The sequence below is a fragment of the Vicia villosa genome, linkage group LG4 (assembly GCF_029867415.1).
Source record: "Vicia villosa cultivar HV-30 ecotype Madison, WI linkage group LG4, Vvil1.0, whole genome shotgun sequence".
Classification (NCBI taxonomy): Eukaryota; Viridiplantae; Streptophyta; class Magnoliopsida; order Fabales; family Fabaceae; genus Vicia; species Vicia villosa.
The window spans coordinates 13553944-13571837 of NC_081183.1; the positions used below are offsets into that span (position 1 = coordinate 13553944).

Consider the following 17894-nt stretch of genomic DNA (forward strand, 5'->3'; position numbering starts at 1 on the left):
TCAATCTATTACCAAGATACAATTATTCACCTACATGAAGACATTTGAACGGAGTCAAACATATACTTCGTTATCTTAGAGATGCTGGTTACTTGTCAGATTCTCACAATAGTAGATCAGAAACAGGCTATTTTTTTACATGTGATGGTACAACCATTTCATGGAGATCTATGAAACAACTCATGGAAACAACTTCATCAAATCCCGCATTACTATTACCACTACATGAAGTCACTTCGAAGAAGACATTTTAAGAAACAACTACAAAGAATATCGTCTCACATGTAAATGTCTACATGAGGGGGAGAAATACATATGTTTTGCACTCTTTTTTCCTTCACCATGGTTTTGTCCCATTGGGTTTTCCTGGTAAGGTTTTTAACGAGGCAATTCACATTCAAAGGATATTGTACTCTTTTTCCTTCACTAGAATTTTTCCCACTGGGTTTTTTCTAGTAAGGTTTTAACGAGGCATATCCTCAATGGACATCCAAGGGGGAGTGTTATGAATATTTATGTTAGTGGATGTCCAATCCATCTCCATGTTCTTCATCTTCCTATTCCATACTTAATATGTGTTTAATATGTGTGATTTTCTATCTCCCTTGAGTCCTATAAATAGAGACCCATATTACAATGTAAAACACACTTGAAATAAGATAAGATAATATTGCTCTCTTTCTTCTCTACCTCTCTTTGATCTCTCTATTGTTTTAGTTAATTTCATAACATACTCTTTTTAATATGAATGGAAAACTTTTTATTTTTCCAATTATTTAAAAAGAAAAAACAACACATCTACAAAAACAAATAGTAAAAATTTGCAACTAAGAATATTTTAATTATGTTACATGAATCAAGTTATTATTATTATTTGTTAAGAGATAAGGCAGGGAGTTGAAGGAGACGTTGTGTTATTTCATCAAAAGGAGACTTTGTATTAGTATTATTTATTTAATTGAGGGAATAAGTCAAAGAGACTTGTGCTATTTGTGTATGTTAAGATATCTTAATTTAGAACGATGATATTTTGTGTCTATTAATATATCTGTCCAGTAGTCATAATTAATTATTGAAGTCTCAAATTGATTTTGATGTGTTATTTTAGATTTAGATTATTTATAAGAATTTGTTTTAATTGTATGATTTATAATTTTTGAATTTAAATAGATATTTATATTAAAATTTATTAGGTTGGTTAAAAATATACATGTTAAAGAAGTCTCACTTCACTTAGTTTTGTGAAAGAAGAGTGAATCAAAAGGTTATATATAGGATTAAAGTTCTTCTAAGTCTCACATCGCTTAGTTTTCTGAAAGAAGAAGATGTCCGAGATTATATATATGGTTCAAGTTCTTCATTTTAGAATACATCAGTCAAAAACACTTTAAACTTATATCTGACTTTTTTATATTTTCTCTTATACTCATGTTTTAGAGTATTGTGAGGGGTAGTTGAGTATTTGTTTTGGAGAGTGCGAGTGTATTGGGGCCTTGGATGGTTAAGGATAGTCTACATGTTGTAACAATTTTCACATATTGATATTCTCTGGTTGTAATTTGACAATGACTGTCATTTAACAACGACCGTAGTTTTTTCTCTGGTTTTAGAGTTTCCACGTTAATCTCTTGTGTTGTTATGTTGTTCCTCTTTTTCTCTATGATTTATTTTTTTCCTAACAAGTGGTATCAAGAGCTTTGGTTTGGTGGGGTATAAATTTTTAGTATGCTCTATGTAACATCCCAAATTTTCTAATTTAATTAGTTTAATTTAATTTTTAAATTAATTAATTTGGATTAGCATTTTATTGGAATTATGTGGAAAGAAATATAAAATGTTAAGTTGTTGGGCCTTATGGTGGAATTAGTAATATGGGGGTGTAAGTGTAAGGGAGCCCATCTCTAATTTTATGTTTTCATGAAATAAGGAAAAACAAGAGGAAAAAAGAGTTAGAACGTGAAAAACAAGAAGTTGTGAGAAGAGGAGCTGAAGAACGTGAAAGAGAACCAAGAGGGAGAAGACCCACTCAAGGATTTGACTAAGGTAAGGGGGGACTTCTCTGATTATCATCTATTATCGGGTTAGGGGTTAATAATATTGAATAGATGTAGGATTCGGGTCAATTGAGTCATATGATAGGTTTAGGGATTGAATCAAATTGTATGATAATTGATCTTGTGTATGAAATCTATGATATTGTGTGATCATGGCTTTGTTTGATGTGAAATTGATGTATTGTGATGTGTATTTCGTGGTATGTGTGCATTTCATTTCCTATTATTCGAATTGGTGTAATTGGAATGAGTTGGGAATGGTTGGAATGCTGTTTTATGCAGAATTTGGGGTTGCAGGTACGCAGTAACCGGTTACTGAGAGCAGGGTAACCGATTACTGCAGTGTAAAAAGGGAAATATTGCTGGCTGGGAGTCGGTAATCGGTTACTGAAAGCAGGGTAACCGATTACCCATACAAAAAACAGGGGGATGTATTTTTTAGAAGTCGGTAATCGATTACTGAAAACAGGGTAACCGATTACCCATACAAAAACCAGGGGGATGTGTTTCGTGAGTCAGGGTAACCGGTTACTGGCCTTTGGGTAACCGATTACCACTGAAGGTTTTTGAAAAATGCAGAATTTTGTAAAATGCATAACTTTTGAACCGTTGGTCCGTTTCGCGTGCCGTTTTGAGCTAAACGAACCTTATTAAATAATCTATGTGATGATTAATGATGTGATTGTGATTGAATGATGCATATATATATAAACATGCTTGATTATGATGATGATTATGATGAAATGGGTATTTTGACGATGTTACTCATAGACTTGACGATGGTATAAGTATGTTCATATATGTTTGCATTCATTCATGTTCATTGGTGATACTGTATCCATAAGGGTGTGTTGGATCAGTGAAGGGCATGATTCCCATTGTGTGGAATCTGTGCCGGCAGGGCCGTATCTTGATGATGTTGGATCGGTCATGGGTTATTCCCATTTGATGATGTTGGTACCACATGCATAGTGTCAGTTGCATTCATATGCATGACTTTTATAACATGATTGGATGCATTCCAGTGTTATAAATATTGATGATGTTGGTTGATTGCTTTGTGATGATGAAACTTGTCTGAATGTCTGTTTGTGAAACAATTGGGTGAACAATACAGCTATGATGTGTTATTGCCTTATAGCCTTATAACATTTGTTAATTATGATGAAGACTCACCCTTACATGTTGTCATTTTCAGATTGAGGATAGCGGCTATTCGACTCGGTGAGGATTAGCTCATGAGTCAGTTGTTTGGTTAGCGTCAGGTGTCATGCTCTGATAGTTGTAACACTGGGGACGCGAACGTTTAGAGTTTAAGTTTTGATAACTCTAGTTTTGTTTTTATGTTGAAAGATTGGTCTGAAAATGTTAAACTTAATCTGTTGAACTATTTCCGCTGTGTTGACATGAATTGTTTTGATTAATAAGAATTGCCTCAGTGAATGCATGACATGACTGAATGATGTTTTAATTTATTTTGAAATTGTGGCACCCTTATTTCATGTACTCTGAATAAATTTATTTAACTTGCCGCGGGGTTTAGAAGGGTGTTACACTCTACGGATGCAATTTTGTTTGATCTTCCATATCAGAAAAGAAATTTTATACTTTGTGTTGGTTGGGAAAATTTTGTTTTGCTGCAGGAAAGATTTTTACTGCAATGTCAAAATTTTAAAGTGCAGTAAAGATTGACTTCGAGGAATTTGATGGAACAATCGATTTTGCCTTGTGGAAAATTCAAGTCAAAGACGTTTTTATCCAATTAGAATTACACAAGTCGTTGAAAGGAAACATTTCCATCATGGACAATGAGATTTGGGAGGAATTAGATTTGAGAGCTTCGAGTACAATCCGCAAGTCTTTGGCTAAAAATATTCTTGTGAATGTTATTGGTACCTCGTCAACCAAAGAGCTTTGGAAGAAACTTGAAGGGTTATATCAAGAAAAAGGTATATCAAATTGGTAGTTGTTGAAGGAGCAGTTTCATAGCTTGCGTATAGATTAGCATACAAAAGTATCTAATCATCTAAGTATTCTCAATGATACTATTTATGAATTAGAAACTATTGGAGTCAAGATTAAAGATGCAGATAAAGCTTTGAGACTCATATGGTCTCTTCCATCTTTCTTTGAGCATATTAAACATGTTTTGATATACGAGAAGGAAACTTTAAATTTTGAAGAAGTTTCTAGTAAAATTATTTCTGAAGAAAGAAGATTGCAAGGTGAGGATAATACTTCTTCAAACTTAGTGTTGGTTGCTAGCATGAGATCTTATGTGAAGAAAAACAACAAAACTAGTGTGAGATGTTAGAAATGTGAAAAGATTGGACAAATAAAGTATAAGTGTCTTGATGGGGCAGCGTCAGAGAAAGGCACTGATTCAAATGCTAGCAATGTCTCCTTAGTTGTGGGAGGTAATGATCTTCTCTGATGATTGAGAAATGTGTCTTCATGACATTTTCGATGACATGGAAACGAGTTATTGCCAGCGGATTAACACATGGGCATTGATGGCTGAAATATTACATACGAGGGAGTGAGATGAGAAAAGAAGTTAAATCAAGAGATTAAAAGAAAGGCACGACATGTAGGTCGTATTTTAAAATCACAAAACAAAATAAAAGAAAATTAAGGCCATAATTGATCACCACAAGACAATAGTAATAAATACATTTTATGATTATTATTAATTTAAATTTTGTTAATTAAATAAATCAAATTAAATTTCGGCGATTAATCACACTACGCAGAGTTAGCCAGAGGTTCAGTTGACCGTTCAGCGAACGAGGGTCAAGGGGGCACCGCCCGCAGCGGGGTTGTTAGGGGTACCGCCCCGTTGTAAAATTTTAACGAATAATTGATTTGAAATCGGCGTCGTTTTTTCTATCAAGACTTGATGCTTTCCATAAACATTAAGGCACAACTCTTGCGCCATTACAACCCTAATTGCATAAATCTTCGTCAACACAACCCTTATGCCGTCATGAACCCTAATGCAACAATTTCATACCGTCGAACACACTACGATTGATAATTTAGTGATTGATAAACATGGCATTGCTTCACCATACTAATGTTGAATTCCGAAGCAAATGAACAATAATCGCTAAAATGAATAACAACCATTATGTGGTCGAATGAAGGAAATAGAAACAGTATATCCAATATACCATTTTTGCACCAGAATTACTTATATCATATGTAAATTTGATCGATCATATGTGTGTAACTTATAGACAATCGATGTATCGCTGCTTCACCATACAGAAGTCGGATTCTGAAGCATGGTCAACATCTAATCATCTAAATCATACACAACATGATGCCAAAATCTAATTACTCATTTATTATTTAATTCAATATGTGTTTTAATCGAATTAATACAAAAACTACAGAAAATAAACAACTATCAGATTCATGGTTTGTAAGTGGCTCTGATACCACTGAAGAAAATTTGTGATACAATGCGCGGCGGAAAACAATTTTTTTCCTGTAGTGATCCTTACGAATGGGCATGATCAGTGATAGGAACGGTTACCTCTTGTAGCGATTAAAAACTTTGATGCAAAATCGAAGGAGTGATCACGAGCGTTGATGAATAATAACACCTCTACTTAGTCCATCGAACAGATGTCTTCAGTCCCAGTGCTAGATAATACGAATGAAGGCTTTAAGTTAGAGAGAAGGAAAATACGGCTGTGGTTTCACAGACCAAATTTTCATCAAGACTGAATACTTCTGCACATGGGTTCTAAGCCAAAAACCTCACTTAAGTGCACTCGCACCATATCTTATGGTGTACCGTAGATCACTTAAGCACGTGGTGCTTTATCATATTTTGTATTCTACTTAAGTGCATTGTACCTTACGGTGTTCTATAATTCACTTAAGTACACCATACTTTATAGTGTTCCTTATTTACTCTATCTCATTAATATGTCCTTATGTGTATGATCCTGTAGGTTTTCACAATGTTGGCAATTATATTAAATTATATTTAATATAATAAATAGTGAGTGGTATCTAGCAACACATCACTGCTACCGAAGTCACGAAAATATCATGTGATATGACAAAACCTTATCGTGATAATTCTTGTGTACAATAACCCTTTTTCCTTATGTTTATATTGAACACAAGGCATAGACCGTGTCACCCTTGTCCAGTTCAATATTGAACCCTTAAACACTGAACATGTTATGCAGGATAGGCAAATTCCATCTAGGTCACTCATGTCCCTCAGCATTGCTTTGTGGAGTATCCATCACTTGTCTTTATGGTCATCTAGTTACGGACAACGTTTGATCAATAATAAAGTACTCGACTCTACATCTAGGGTCCATAGTGGTTTCAGGTTGAAGGGTAGTATACACCACTTATCACCATGAGAATAACTTATGACACTGTGCATAATATTCTATGTATTATTCTCATAGTGGGTCAATCCAGTTTAAATATTACTCCTAATATTCATACCTATGTCAAGACTTGATAACTCCTTATTCATAATCCATGAGATGTGATCACCAGTCTATTTTCATAATAGTCTCAACCCTTTAATATTATTCAACTTCATAATAAAGCTCGACTACGGATAATCTAAGAATAGTGTCCTTATGTTTAATGAGGTCTCATGATTAAGTCACACTTAACATTTCATTAAACGGACTAGCTATTCTAGGGATTTTATTATTTTTGGAAAAGCAAACATAATAAAGAAATTCCTTTTATTATTAATAAATAATTCGATACAAGAACCAAAAATATTTGCCTTTAGGGCTTACACCAACAAAAAAAGCACAAAGACTGTGCTCTCATCAAAAATCTTTTTCCTCTCTTCCTAAGTAACACGCACTCAAAATAGCATGGGTGTCGATCTGCATTATTCTCACCTCGATAGGGAGAACCTCACCAAGAACGACCCCGTCCTCATAGCCAAGCCCCTAAAATGAAGATTGAATTTCGTCCTTCATTGTCCCAAGAAAAAGAACTCTACTTGGTACAGTAGGATTGATTATCTCAGTTAAAATGGATCTTAGACCATTACTTCGGATATAAAATCTGACAAAAACATGGAGAATCTGCAAGGAGATAATAGAAAACAAGATGACTCGCGATTGTGAGCGGATTTACCAGCAAGAAACACCCTGAGAAATTGCCCAAGTCCAAAGCAAAGGAGTTGAACCAAAGATTGACCTGGTGAAAGCAAATAAGCCTCTAATTACAAAAATTGTTTCGAAAGGTGCGCCTCAGATGGAAAAGATTAATGAATAATCTAAGAGAAAGCTTTCGAGATTTGTGCTTAACACACAGTTGAAATACCCTTATATATGCCCAAGACCCCGGATGAAGTTGGGAAAGAGTGACTTTTAAATATTTCAATACGGCTCTCTCAGAGTTAGAGAAGGGCAATCAGATCTATATTCTTGTAAAACAAACACTCATATAATGAGATCACACAATCATCAAAAGAACTGCATATCCTTTTTCCGACTCCATTAGAAGAGTTAACCATTCCAGGGAATCATCGACCATAATTTCAGTCACATCTATAGCAGCCATGGTGCTAAGAACAGATGAAGTGCCCGCTAATTTTATATTCATCCGGTCATACACCGATGCAACCGACAAGCTTCAAAGATTCAAATGAGCAGCACATCAGCGCCATTGGGCTCACAGTTATCTGCTTGCAGATGAAGTTGAATGTAATCTCTAGCGCATTCTCTCATATGCAAATTCGCTTGAATTTCACCTTCTGATAAAACGCGATGGGGCATAGGGACCTCGACGCGATTAATTTCTCTACCAACATTTGATAAATGGGCGTCTAAAGATCCAAATGAATAAGTCACCTCTTCTAAGGAATTCCCAGTTTCTGAATCATAATCGTTTGATAGGGGTATGATTTCTGGTTCTAGGTGATTACTACTAAGAGAAAGGAGATGATAATCATGGGATGTCCCAACTACAGAGGCATATGATGTTTCAGCTTTAGAGCCGCTCACTAGGTTAGCCCTACTATCACTCATCCTGACTAGAAAATAGAAAATGTAGACTATAAAGGCTTGATTTAGGATGATACCTGGTTATGTAAGATTGATGAAGTAGGAGAAGATGAACAAAGGCATAAGCTTTAAGCAAAGCACTGGAATCTCCCTAGAAATACTCTCAAGGAAGAGGAAATGAAGACGTTTTCTGAAAAGTAATTGTAAGTTTGAATGCTAAAGGTTGCGAAAATTCCAAATACTAATTTCACCATATTTGAAAGCAAATACCGTTGAAATGATCAGACCAACTATAAAAAGAAATCACAAGATCAACAGCTAGATTTCCAATCATGGGTACACGCCAACTTGAGTACACTCAAACACTATGTAAACTCCACCATGCCCTAACTGGTCACTTCACTTTATGTGTCAGAAAAGGGTGACAAAGTGTTTCAATGATGCAACCACATTTAATGGACTTGTTCCCCGCTACTTTTTTTTAACTAATTCCAAAAGTTTTAGTACCATTTCACATCGGACCACGTCTCGAAGGCCGACCAACATTACTTAAGGATTTTTCTGACTCCTTCTGGGCTCGGCAAAGCCTTGGGGCAACTATTCTGGGTTGGCCAAAAGCTCAAATGACTAAGACTTAATCCATCTTAAATCCGCTGTACTTAACTCAGTGTATAAAATTAGTTCACACGTTAAGAAAAAGGTACAATATTTGATCTCCACATTTTACTACACTCATCTTGAGTCTTGAACTGATTTAGGCGTTAGAGTGTTAATAATGCTGGTCCACTATGTGCCATTGTAAAGAAGATCGGAGTCACGTTCAAGATCATATATTTTTCAACTACATCTATTTTTAATTAAAAAAAAAAGATATGATATGAAACAAATAAAAATAACTTCATATTTTTTAGAATTTCTTTAAAAAGATCTTCCAAATCAAATTATTTTTTAAATTCAAAACAAACGTAACCAAAATATTGACTGCTAAATAGATTGTAGATATTCTTATTCTTTGCTGTGAGAATAACGTGATTAACATAAATTTCGCCACCACAACAGCATATCCAAACATTGGAGCACGTCTCCTTGTTTTAAGTAAACATTTCTTTGCATTCACATTGTTTGTAGACCAAGATAATATTTTTTGCTGACTTAGATCCACATGTTATTTTTACTATATTATATAGTATTTATTTGTTGACCTTATATAACTCTATCTACCTTGCTGGTTCTTACGTGTATATATCCTATTTTCAAGGAAAAAAATTATTTTTTTCTCACATATAGATACAAAAATACAATTTGAATTTCTCCTACTCTTCCCCAAAATAGCTATATATATTAAACTCCAGGTAACATCACATCTTCAATATCGATTTTCCACATCTTGAATATCACTTTCAAAAAAGTTGAAAATTTTGCTTTTACAAATGAATGCATTAGCAGCCACCAATAGAAACTTTAGGTTGGCTTCAAGACTTTTGGGTTTGGACTCAAAGATTGAGAAGAGTTTGTTGATTCCATTCAGAGAAATTAAGGTAAGTGAAACCTCAAAAATATATCATATTAGCACGATGTGTCTGTGTCTGTGTCCGATGTGTCTGTGCCTGTGTCCGTGTCCTAAACTGATACCGATGCTTATGATTACGTATAATGTAAATGCAGGTTGAGTGTAGCATTCCTAAAGATGATGGGACTTTGGCTACTTTTGTTGGATTTAGGGTCCAACATGATAACTCTAGAGGGCCTATGAAAGGAGGGATAAGATATCATCCTGATGTTGAACAAGATGAGGTGAATGCATTAGCTCAACTAATGACATGGAAAACATCAGTTGCAAATTTACCATATGGGGGTGCAAAAGGAGGCATAGGGTGTGATCCTTCTCAATTGAGTGTTTCTGAGTTAGAAAGACTTACTAGGGTTTTTACTCAGAAAATTCATGATCTTATTGGTGTTCATATTGATGTTCCCGCACCTGACATGGGAACTGGACCACAGGTTAGTATCAATCTCACCGTCTATTAGCGAGAGCTCAATTAAATTCAGTTTTTTATGGACAGATAAAATACAAAAATTTCAAACATGAAATCTTGAGAGAAGTACACTCTTAGCTGCATCTGACCGATTGATTTTCTATTTGATTTTGAATTTAGACAATGGCATGGATACTAGATGAGTATTCAAAATTTCATGGTCACTCTCCTGCAGTAGTTACTGGAAAACCTATAGTAAGTCTATTGATTTTTTTCATGATTTAAATTTTAATAGGAGTTAATAAATTAATTTTAATTCTAATTATTCATTTTCAAATCAGGATCTTGGTGGATCTCTAGGAAGAGATGCAGCTACAGGAAGAGGTGTCTTGTTTGCAACAGAGGCTTTGCTTCATGAATATGGAATGAGTGTATCTGGTCAACGGTTTATCATACAGGTAAATCTTGTTTAAAATTATCCTAATTAATCCTTTAATCTAAAATTAATTATTCAATTAATTAAGTTTCTCAAATTTTAAAATTGAAGTATTAGTATTTTATCTTATATTTAAAATGTCTTTAGCATAGTTTTAAATTTCAATTCACAATCGCAATGGTAGCCACAATATTGCCGATTCGATAACCTTCACAATCGCATCAGACCGTAGTTGTGGTGTGAGGACCGCACTAGAAACCTCATCAAATATTTCACTCATATTTGTTCATTTATTTTCATCAAAAAATCAAAAGTTCAAAATTATATGTATTGCAGTAACAACAATGACCGCAATCGCAACACCTACAATCACATCTGTGACCGCAACCGCAATTTAATATTATTTTTTTATAATTTGACACAAAATCATGATATCTTGTTGTGTAGGGTTTTGGAAATGTAGGATCATGGGCTGCACAACTAATAAATGAAAAGGGTGGAAAAATTGTTGCTGTGAGTGACATAACTGGAGCTATAAAGAACAGCAATGGTCTTGACATTCCAAGTCTACTTAAATATTCCAAAGAGAACAAAGGAATTAAAGGATTTCATGGTGGTGATTCAATTGATCCCAAATCAATTTTGGTTGAAGACTGTGATGTTCTTGTTCCTGCAGCTCTTGGAGGAGTCATCAACAAGTAAGTTTGATTTTGGGTAGCTTTTAGCTTATATTTAAGTGATTTTTATTTACCAATAGATTTTAGCTTATTTCTTAAGTGCTTTTCAACTTTTTGTATAGGGAAAATGCAAATGAGATAAAAGCCAAATTTATTGTGGAAGCAGCCAATCACCCAACTGATCCAGAAGCTGATGAGGTTAATTAGTTTGTATTTTTTTTTCTTTTTCTTTATTAAATTAAAATAAAAATAAATTAACTATACTTTTTTTTAACAAACATATTAATTATTTTGCAGATTTTGAAAAAGAAAGGTGTTGTGATCCTTCCAGATATATTTGCAAATTCAGGAGGAGTTACAGTTAGCTACTTTGAATGGGTGCAGGTAATTTTACTTAAATAAAAATTATCATTTATGAAATGAAATTATAGACACAAACATCGACATCGACCCGAAGAGTTTATGTATGAGATAGAAAGGGAATTTCTCTCTCTTAATCGGAGTTTTTTTGAACTCGGTGTTAAATTATTTTGATGAATAATTTTATCATGTATTGTATTCTTTATCAGCTTAAAAAATTAGTCTTTGCAGTTGTAAGTAGAGGATACACTTTCCAACAGAAAAAACATTGGACAACAACATTGATACATTAGTAATGTGTCGGTGTCAGATACGTGACATATTTTTCTGCAATGAGATTGAATATTGATTATTATGTGATTTTCAGAACATACAAGGGTTCATGTGGGAAGAAGAAAAGGTGAACAATGAGTTAAAGAGATACATGACAAAAGGTTTCAAAGATGTGAAAGAAATGTGCAAAACACATAATTGTGACCTTCGTATGGGAGCATTTACTCTAGCAGTTAACCGTGTAGCAAGGGCCACTGTCCTTAGAGGTTGGGAAGCTTAAAATCATAAGCTTGAAATAAGAGTTGTAGCAATTATAATGTAACCATTCTTGCTTATACATATCCCTAAATTTGAGGGATATTTGTGACTATTTTTATAGTTTCATTTTATTTGATTCTTTTTTCTCTTTCTTTTTCTCAAGTGTATTGTTTTTTTTTCTTCATATTTTTAATAAAAAATGTATGTGTTATTTTAATATAGGTATATTCAATATTAATGAGTGTGTGTATATATTTGTGGGAATTTGACTATAAATCTAATTTTGAATTATTCATGAAAAGGCAACTTGTTTGACAAGTTTAACCAAATGGTGAGAAGTAGAGAATAGAACCAATGGACTTATTACAATATAAATTGTAATTTAATCGGTAAAATATCTTAAGTTTTGATGTCTTTCATGTTTGGCGAATTGTTTCTTCGTTGAGAATTTTTAAAACGTAAGTCTTTTTCTAGAGTTGGTGGCAACCTTGCATAACTATTTCCAATTAGGTATGAGTTTTTCATATGACACATTTTGTTTTTTGACGTCTGCTCTTTTTAGTATGAGCCTTTCTATGGTGAAAGCTTTGGGAATGATCTTCTTGTTGTATTTCGATATCATTTCCTACTTTACGATGGCTCCTCTTAAGACGGCTAAGTATCTGCATTCTTTTAAGCGATCTAGCTATTCTTTGCGTCTATCATTATTAACTTCTTTTGGGGGTGGTGTGAGGTCTTCTAGGTCACCTCTTCTATCTTGATAGAATTCACTGCTTTAGTTTCATATGTAAGTCGAAACAAGGTTTCCTTTGTGGAGAAATGAGAGGTGGTCCAGTATGTCCAATGAAAGTTCCTCCACCCAATTTTCATTGGCGTTGTCTAATCTTTGTCTTAGATTTCACAATAGAACTCAGTATGTAAATTCTGCCTAACCATTAATCTGAGAGTGTTCTACGAAAGTAAAGTATTGACTACCCCGTAAATCCTCCACCAACTCTCTGAGTCGAGTCCCATTTCGGTCGCAGTTTTTAGGATAGTGAATCTATTAAGAACATTCCTTTTAAAGAAGCGTAAAGTGTTGTGCCTCGTAATTTTTGCTAGAGACTCCGCCTAGATCTACTTCATGAAATAATCAACAATGAAAATCACAAATTCAGTTAGACAAGCTTGATTAGGGAAGATCTTTTTTTAAAACAAATAAATGTTTATATATATATATATATACACACACACACACATTTAGGACTTGTAATGTGACAAACTTAGTCAGATTGGATGACACGTGTAGAATAATTGGGCAAGCTTCATACTCCGCTTGATTGTTTGAGGTAGGGAATTTGAACATTATTGTGGCCTCCATTCTAAGATCGTGGTCAATTTCAAATAGAAGCCCATCAGTGATGCCTAGGGATGGCAATGGGCAGGGTATGGGTAGGGTACTATAGTACCCATCCCCATACCCGCGGTTGGAAAAAATCTTCGTACCCGAGCCCATACCCACTTGGGTAACAACTTTAGCACCCGTACCCGTGCCCTTTGGGTATGTAAGTACCCATACCCGTACCCATTACCCGCATTTCTAATAAAAAATAAATATATCAATTATAAAATATCATATCATTTTAAGTTTTTAGTAACATTTAAATGTTTTCAAAAACTTATTGTAAAATTATGAAATAAACGAACACTTATGTTACATATGTAATGGTTTAACATCGATGTATTTTTGAAAATTAATAGACATTTATTTTAATATAATAATATAAATCAAAATATATAAATATATATGTTGTGTAGGTATGGGGCGGGCTGGGTACTAAGTTGCCCATACCCGCACCCATACCCGCTTATTTAAGTGGGTAATTACCCGAGCCCGTGCCTGTACCCATTTATGCGGGTTTTTACCTACCCATTGTGGGTATTTTTGTGGGTATCCACTGGGGATGGGCCAAATTGCCATCCCTAGTGATGCCCTTTATGTTAGATGATTCATCCACAGACATTTTCTAATTAGGTGATGCATCTGGTTCGTCAGTCGTAGTTTCACCAATGAAATCAGCCAACACTTAAGCTTTTAGTGCTTTCCTTGTTTCATAAGAAATATCGAAGACGGAGAGTTCTACAATCCATTTCATCATTCTCCCTGCTAATTATGGCTTGAAGAGTATCTATCTACTGAGATACTCCGTTCTCACCATAATGGGTTGTGCAAGAAAATAATGTGATTATTCTCTAGCAAGAGGCTCCATTTGGAAAACAGATGCAAGTGTGGCATAAGTTATTTTTATTTGGGCCCAATGATGAGCACTAATAATACTAGTGAAAACAACAATGGGAGATTATTCATGTGTAAGGTTGTAAGAGACTTTGCATACTGAATTTGTGAGAATTAGTAAATCTGACAAAAAAAATTATTTGATTTGTGATTCCAAAAACTTGTATTCTTTGCACCTTTCATTATTTGTAAAGATCCACACTAGTTTTTTTTTGTGGAATAATTTCTTACTTTTTTTTTTTAAATATCGGTATCCGATCTTGCGATCGACTAATTCAAGAGAATCAATTCCATCGTCCACTAGCAGAGACCTTAAGAAGAACACACACTTAAGACTCAAACCTCCACCACTAGACCAACTCTAGTCGAAATCTTGGGGCTAGAATAATTTCTTACTTAAAACCATGTATGCATATAGACCCAATAACAAACAAGTACAAAAACCAGTAACCATACGACAACAAATTAGTAACAAAACCAAAAACAAAATCCAAAAAACACTAGCTTTTGTATATATAGTTTATGGAAGTGTATGAAACTACTTTTTCACAATATTTCACCACAACAAGACCAAAAACAACCCAAAACCATGTCATCTTCAACCTCCCAAACCCAAAACCCCCAACTTCGCAAAGACCCAATTTCAAACCGCTGGGTAATCTTCTCACCCGCAAGATCAAAGCGACCCACCGACTTCAAATCCAAATCACCCTCAAACCCTAACCCCAACACCACCTGCCCTTTCTGCATCGGCAACGAACACCAATGCGCACCCGAAATCTTCCGGGTCCCGACAAATGACCCGAACTGGAAGATTCGGGTCATTCAGAATCTTTACCCGGCCCTCTCACGCGATCTTATAGACCCGGTTGGTGTAACTTCCGGTTCGGTTTTGGATGGGTTTGGGTTTCATGATGTTGTTATTGAAACTCCGGTTCATTCGGTTCAGCTTTGTGATTTGTCGAGGGAGGAAATTGGAGAGGTTTTTGTTGCTTATACGAAGAGAATTCAACAACTTGCTAAGCACAACTCTATCAAATACGTTCAGGTTCATTTTCAAAAATACTTTTTTTTTGTTTCATAATTTTTTATTTAGAGAAAAATGAATTTAATTTGCATGGTTAAGAGTGGTTATTTTTAGTAGTAGGTGATTTTAATGAATTTAGTGTTTTTTTACTCTTTGTCCTAATATCTGCGCTGCTACCAACTGAGTTGACAGAGCTGACATTCAGGTTTACTGTAGTGTTGTTCATTGTGGAATGTAGACGATGGAACAATATTGATTTATTCAAATTCAGCAACACTAAATGTCGATGTAGCTATTACCGGCATTTTGATTATACTGATCTAATCTTGATCGGACTGTCATCGGTGTGCTGAGTGCGTGAATCTAGGAACTTGTGGTTACGGGGAATCTTACTTTGTTTGGTGGGTTAGTTCCATGACTCTAATTCAACATCAGTTCATGTGATTACATTCAATCACTTCATTGGTTTTATAAATATGCATTATATGCCTAATTTAGGTGTGTAGGGATTGGCGGTCGACAGAATTGATTCTAGTAGAATTGATTTTTATAAAATTGAGTTTAGTAGAATTGATTTATGTTTGGATACATTTATATAAAAGTGAGTTGAACAATAAATTTCAAGTAAAATCAATTCTGGAGACAGAATTAATTCTACTATTGATAAACCTAATTCTTGTAGACTAGCTTGTAACACTAAAAGCCTAATTCTTTCGAGTAAAAATGGTGACCTACAAATGCTCTGAATTTATGGATGGCCGTAGACACACTTGGCCGAACTGCGGAAACAAATATGGTATTTATTGTTTGCGATTTTTTCTATTTTCTCTTTTGTTACTACTTGCAGAAGTAACAGAAGTTATCGCATAAGTCCTTAAAATCGGTATTTTGTTTGTTAAGTTACAGTTTGGACTAATTTGACTAACAGAATATGTATGAGATTGAAATTCAAATTGTATTTTTGTTGATTAAAGTTGATCTTAGCTTTGTAACACTTCTGTATATTGGAATTTGAACTAACATCTATTTTTCGAGAACCACGTTCTATAACACTGGTTCTGCATAATTATATTACTGTTCTCGGCACGTGTTTCATGTCATGTAGTATAACTTGAGTTCATTAATCTTTGAAGGTGTTTAAAAACCACGGTGCTGCAGCCGGTGCATCAATGACTCATTCCCATAGTCAAATGATAGCCATGCCGGTTATTCCGCCTACTGTTTCCGCACGCCTTGCAAGTATGAAGGATTTTTACAATCAGACTGGGAAATGTTGTGTTTGTGAAATTCAACGCGGGGATCTTTTGATCGATTCCTCGACCTACTTCTTTTCATTGGTTCCTTATGCCGCTTCATTTCCTTTTGAAATATGGATCGTTCCTCGTTATCACTCTGCTCATTTCCATGAATTGGATGCCGAAAAGGTAACACTATAGCACGCGATTTTCAACTAAATATACATGCGGTGATTTCTCTGATTGGCGGTTTATGGTCTGAAAGTTTATCTTTATATCATGACATTTATGTTGCAGGCAGTTGATCTCGGAGGTTTATTGAAACAGATGCTGAGGAAGATTTCTTTGCAGTTGAACGATCCGCCGTTCAACTTTATGATTCACACTAGTCCACTTCATGGCGATGAATCGGAATTGACATACACTCATTGGTTTATACAGATAGTGCCTCAACTAATTGGGACGGCGGGTTTCGAGCTCGCAACTGGGTGTTACATAAATCCAGTTTTCCCAGAGGATGCTGCAAAGGTTCTAAGAGAAGTGAATGTTCCAGAATCAGAATAAAAAAGATAGAAACATACTGTTAAACTTAGAACCTGTTTGGATTAAGGTTTTAAGCTCGCAATTGGATGTTACATAAATCCAGTTTTCCCTGAGGATGCTGCAAAGATTCTAAGAGCAGTGATTGTTCTAGAATCAGAATAAAAAAGATAGAAACATAGTGTTAACTTACAGCCTGTTTGGGTTAAGCTTTTTTGAGCTTATATCCGCCGACATAAGCACTCGTGAGACCGTGGAGGATACCTTGTGTAAAAAACTTAGATGTTTATTCTGTATTACATTTACATCTATACAAGAGATTGAAGTTGAATCTTGTTATCACATACTATAGAATTTGAACATTGTTTTTAGATAAATTTATTAATAATTAAAATTGTATAAGGATTAAGGAGTAACTTCTAGTAAAATAGGTTTTGAGAAACCCAAATTTCATAGGCAAAATAGTCTTTGGTGTGACAGTACTTTGAAATCAATGTTGAGAGTCACGTACCCAAGTATGGATGGCAACGGAGTGGGTCGGGGACGCTTATTATCTCCTTTAACTTCAAATCCGAATTTCTAAATAATTTCCGTTTCAAATGGAGATGGAGAATTAAAATCAAAACGGATTCGAGTTGGGTTTGGGTATCTCCGTCCGCCACCATCCATTCAGGCTTTGTTTACAAGTTTGGAGGAGAAGAGAGATGAGGGCTTTGGAAAATAAGAAGGGTTTGATGAAAAGAATAGAAAGGTTTTGGGTAAGAGGATTTTGAAG

At 34.8% G+C, this 17894-nt stretch overlaps 2 protein-coding genes across 2 annotated transcripts; both read left to right on the top strand.

The window, feature by feature from the left end:
- The first annotated feature begins 9410 nt into the window (after nucleotides 1-9410).
- Nucleotides 9411-12259, top strand: LOC131598841 (probable glutamate dehydrogenase 3). The gene is made up of 8 exons (XM_058871411.1): nucleotides 9411-9600; nucleotides 9728-10063; nucleotides 10219-10293; nucleotides 10380-10496; nucleotides 10922-11172; nucleotides 11274-11349; nucleotides 11449-11535; nucleotides 11879-12259. Exons 1-8 carry the CDS (start codon nucleotides 9493-9495, stop codon nucleotides 12062-12064), a joined length of 1236 nt encoding a protein of 411 aa, XP_058727394.1. The 5' UTR covers nucleotides 9411-9492; the 3' UTR covers nucleotides 12065-12259.
- Nucleotides 12260-14768: 2509 nt separating this feature from the next.
- Nucleotides 14769-17461, top strand: LOC131598842 (ADP-glucose phosphorylase). Its single transcript, XM_058871412.1, has 3 exons — nucleotides 14769-15365; nucleotides 16478-16768; nucleotides 16877-17461. The coding sequence occupies exons 1-3, from the start codon at nucleotides 14850-14852 to the stop codon at nucleotides 17141-17143; spliced, it is 1074 nt and encodes a 357-aa protein (XP_058727395.1). The 5' UTR covers nucleotides 14769-14849; the 3' UTR covers nucleotides 17144-17461.
- Nucleotides 17462-17894: the final 433 nt, after the last annotated feature.

Coding starts and splice junctions, on each gene's coding strand:
- LOC131598841 (XM_058871411.1), top strand. CDS start 9,493: ATGAATGCATTAGCAGCCACCAATAGAAACTTTAGGTTGGCTTCAAGA. Junction 9,601..9,727: donor TTCCATTCAGAGAAATTAAG/GTAAGTGAAACC, acceptor ATGTAAATGCAG/GTTGAGTGTAGCATTCCTAA. Junction 11,350..11,448: donor CTGATCCAGAAGCTGATGAG/GTTAATTAGTTT, acceptor ATTATTTTGCAG/ATTTTGAAAAAGAAAGGTGT.
- LOC131598842 (XM_058871412.1), top strand. CDS start 14,850: ATGAAACTACTTTTTCACAATATTTCACCACAACAAGACCAAAAACAA. Junction 15,366..16,477: donor ACTCTATCAAATACGTTCAG/GTTCATTTTCAA, acceptor TAATCTTTGAAG/GTGTTTAAAAACCACGGTGC. Junction 16,769..16,876: donor ATGAATTGGATGCCGAAAAG/GTAACACTATAG, acceptor TTTATGTTGCAG/GCAGTTGATCTCGGAGGTTT.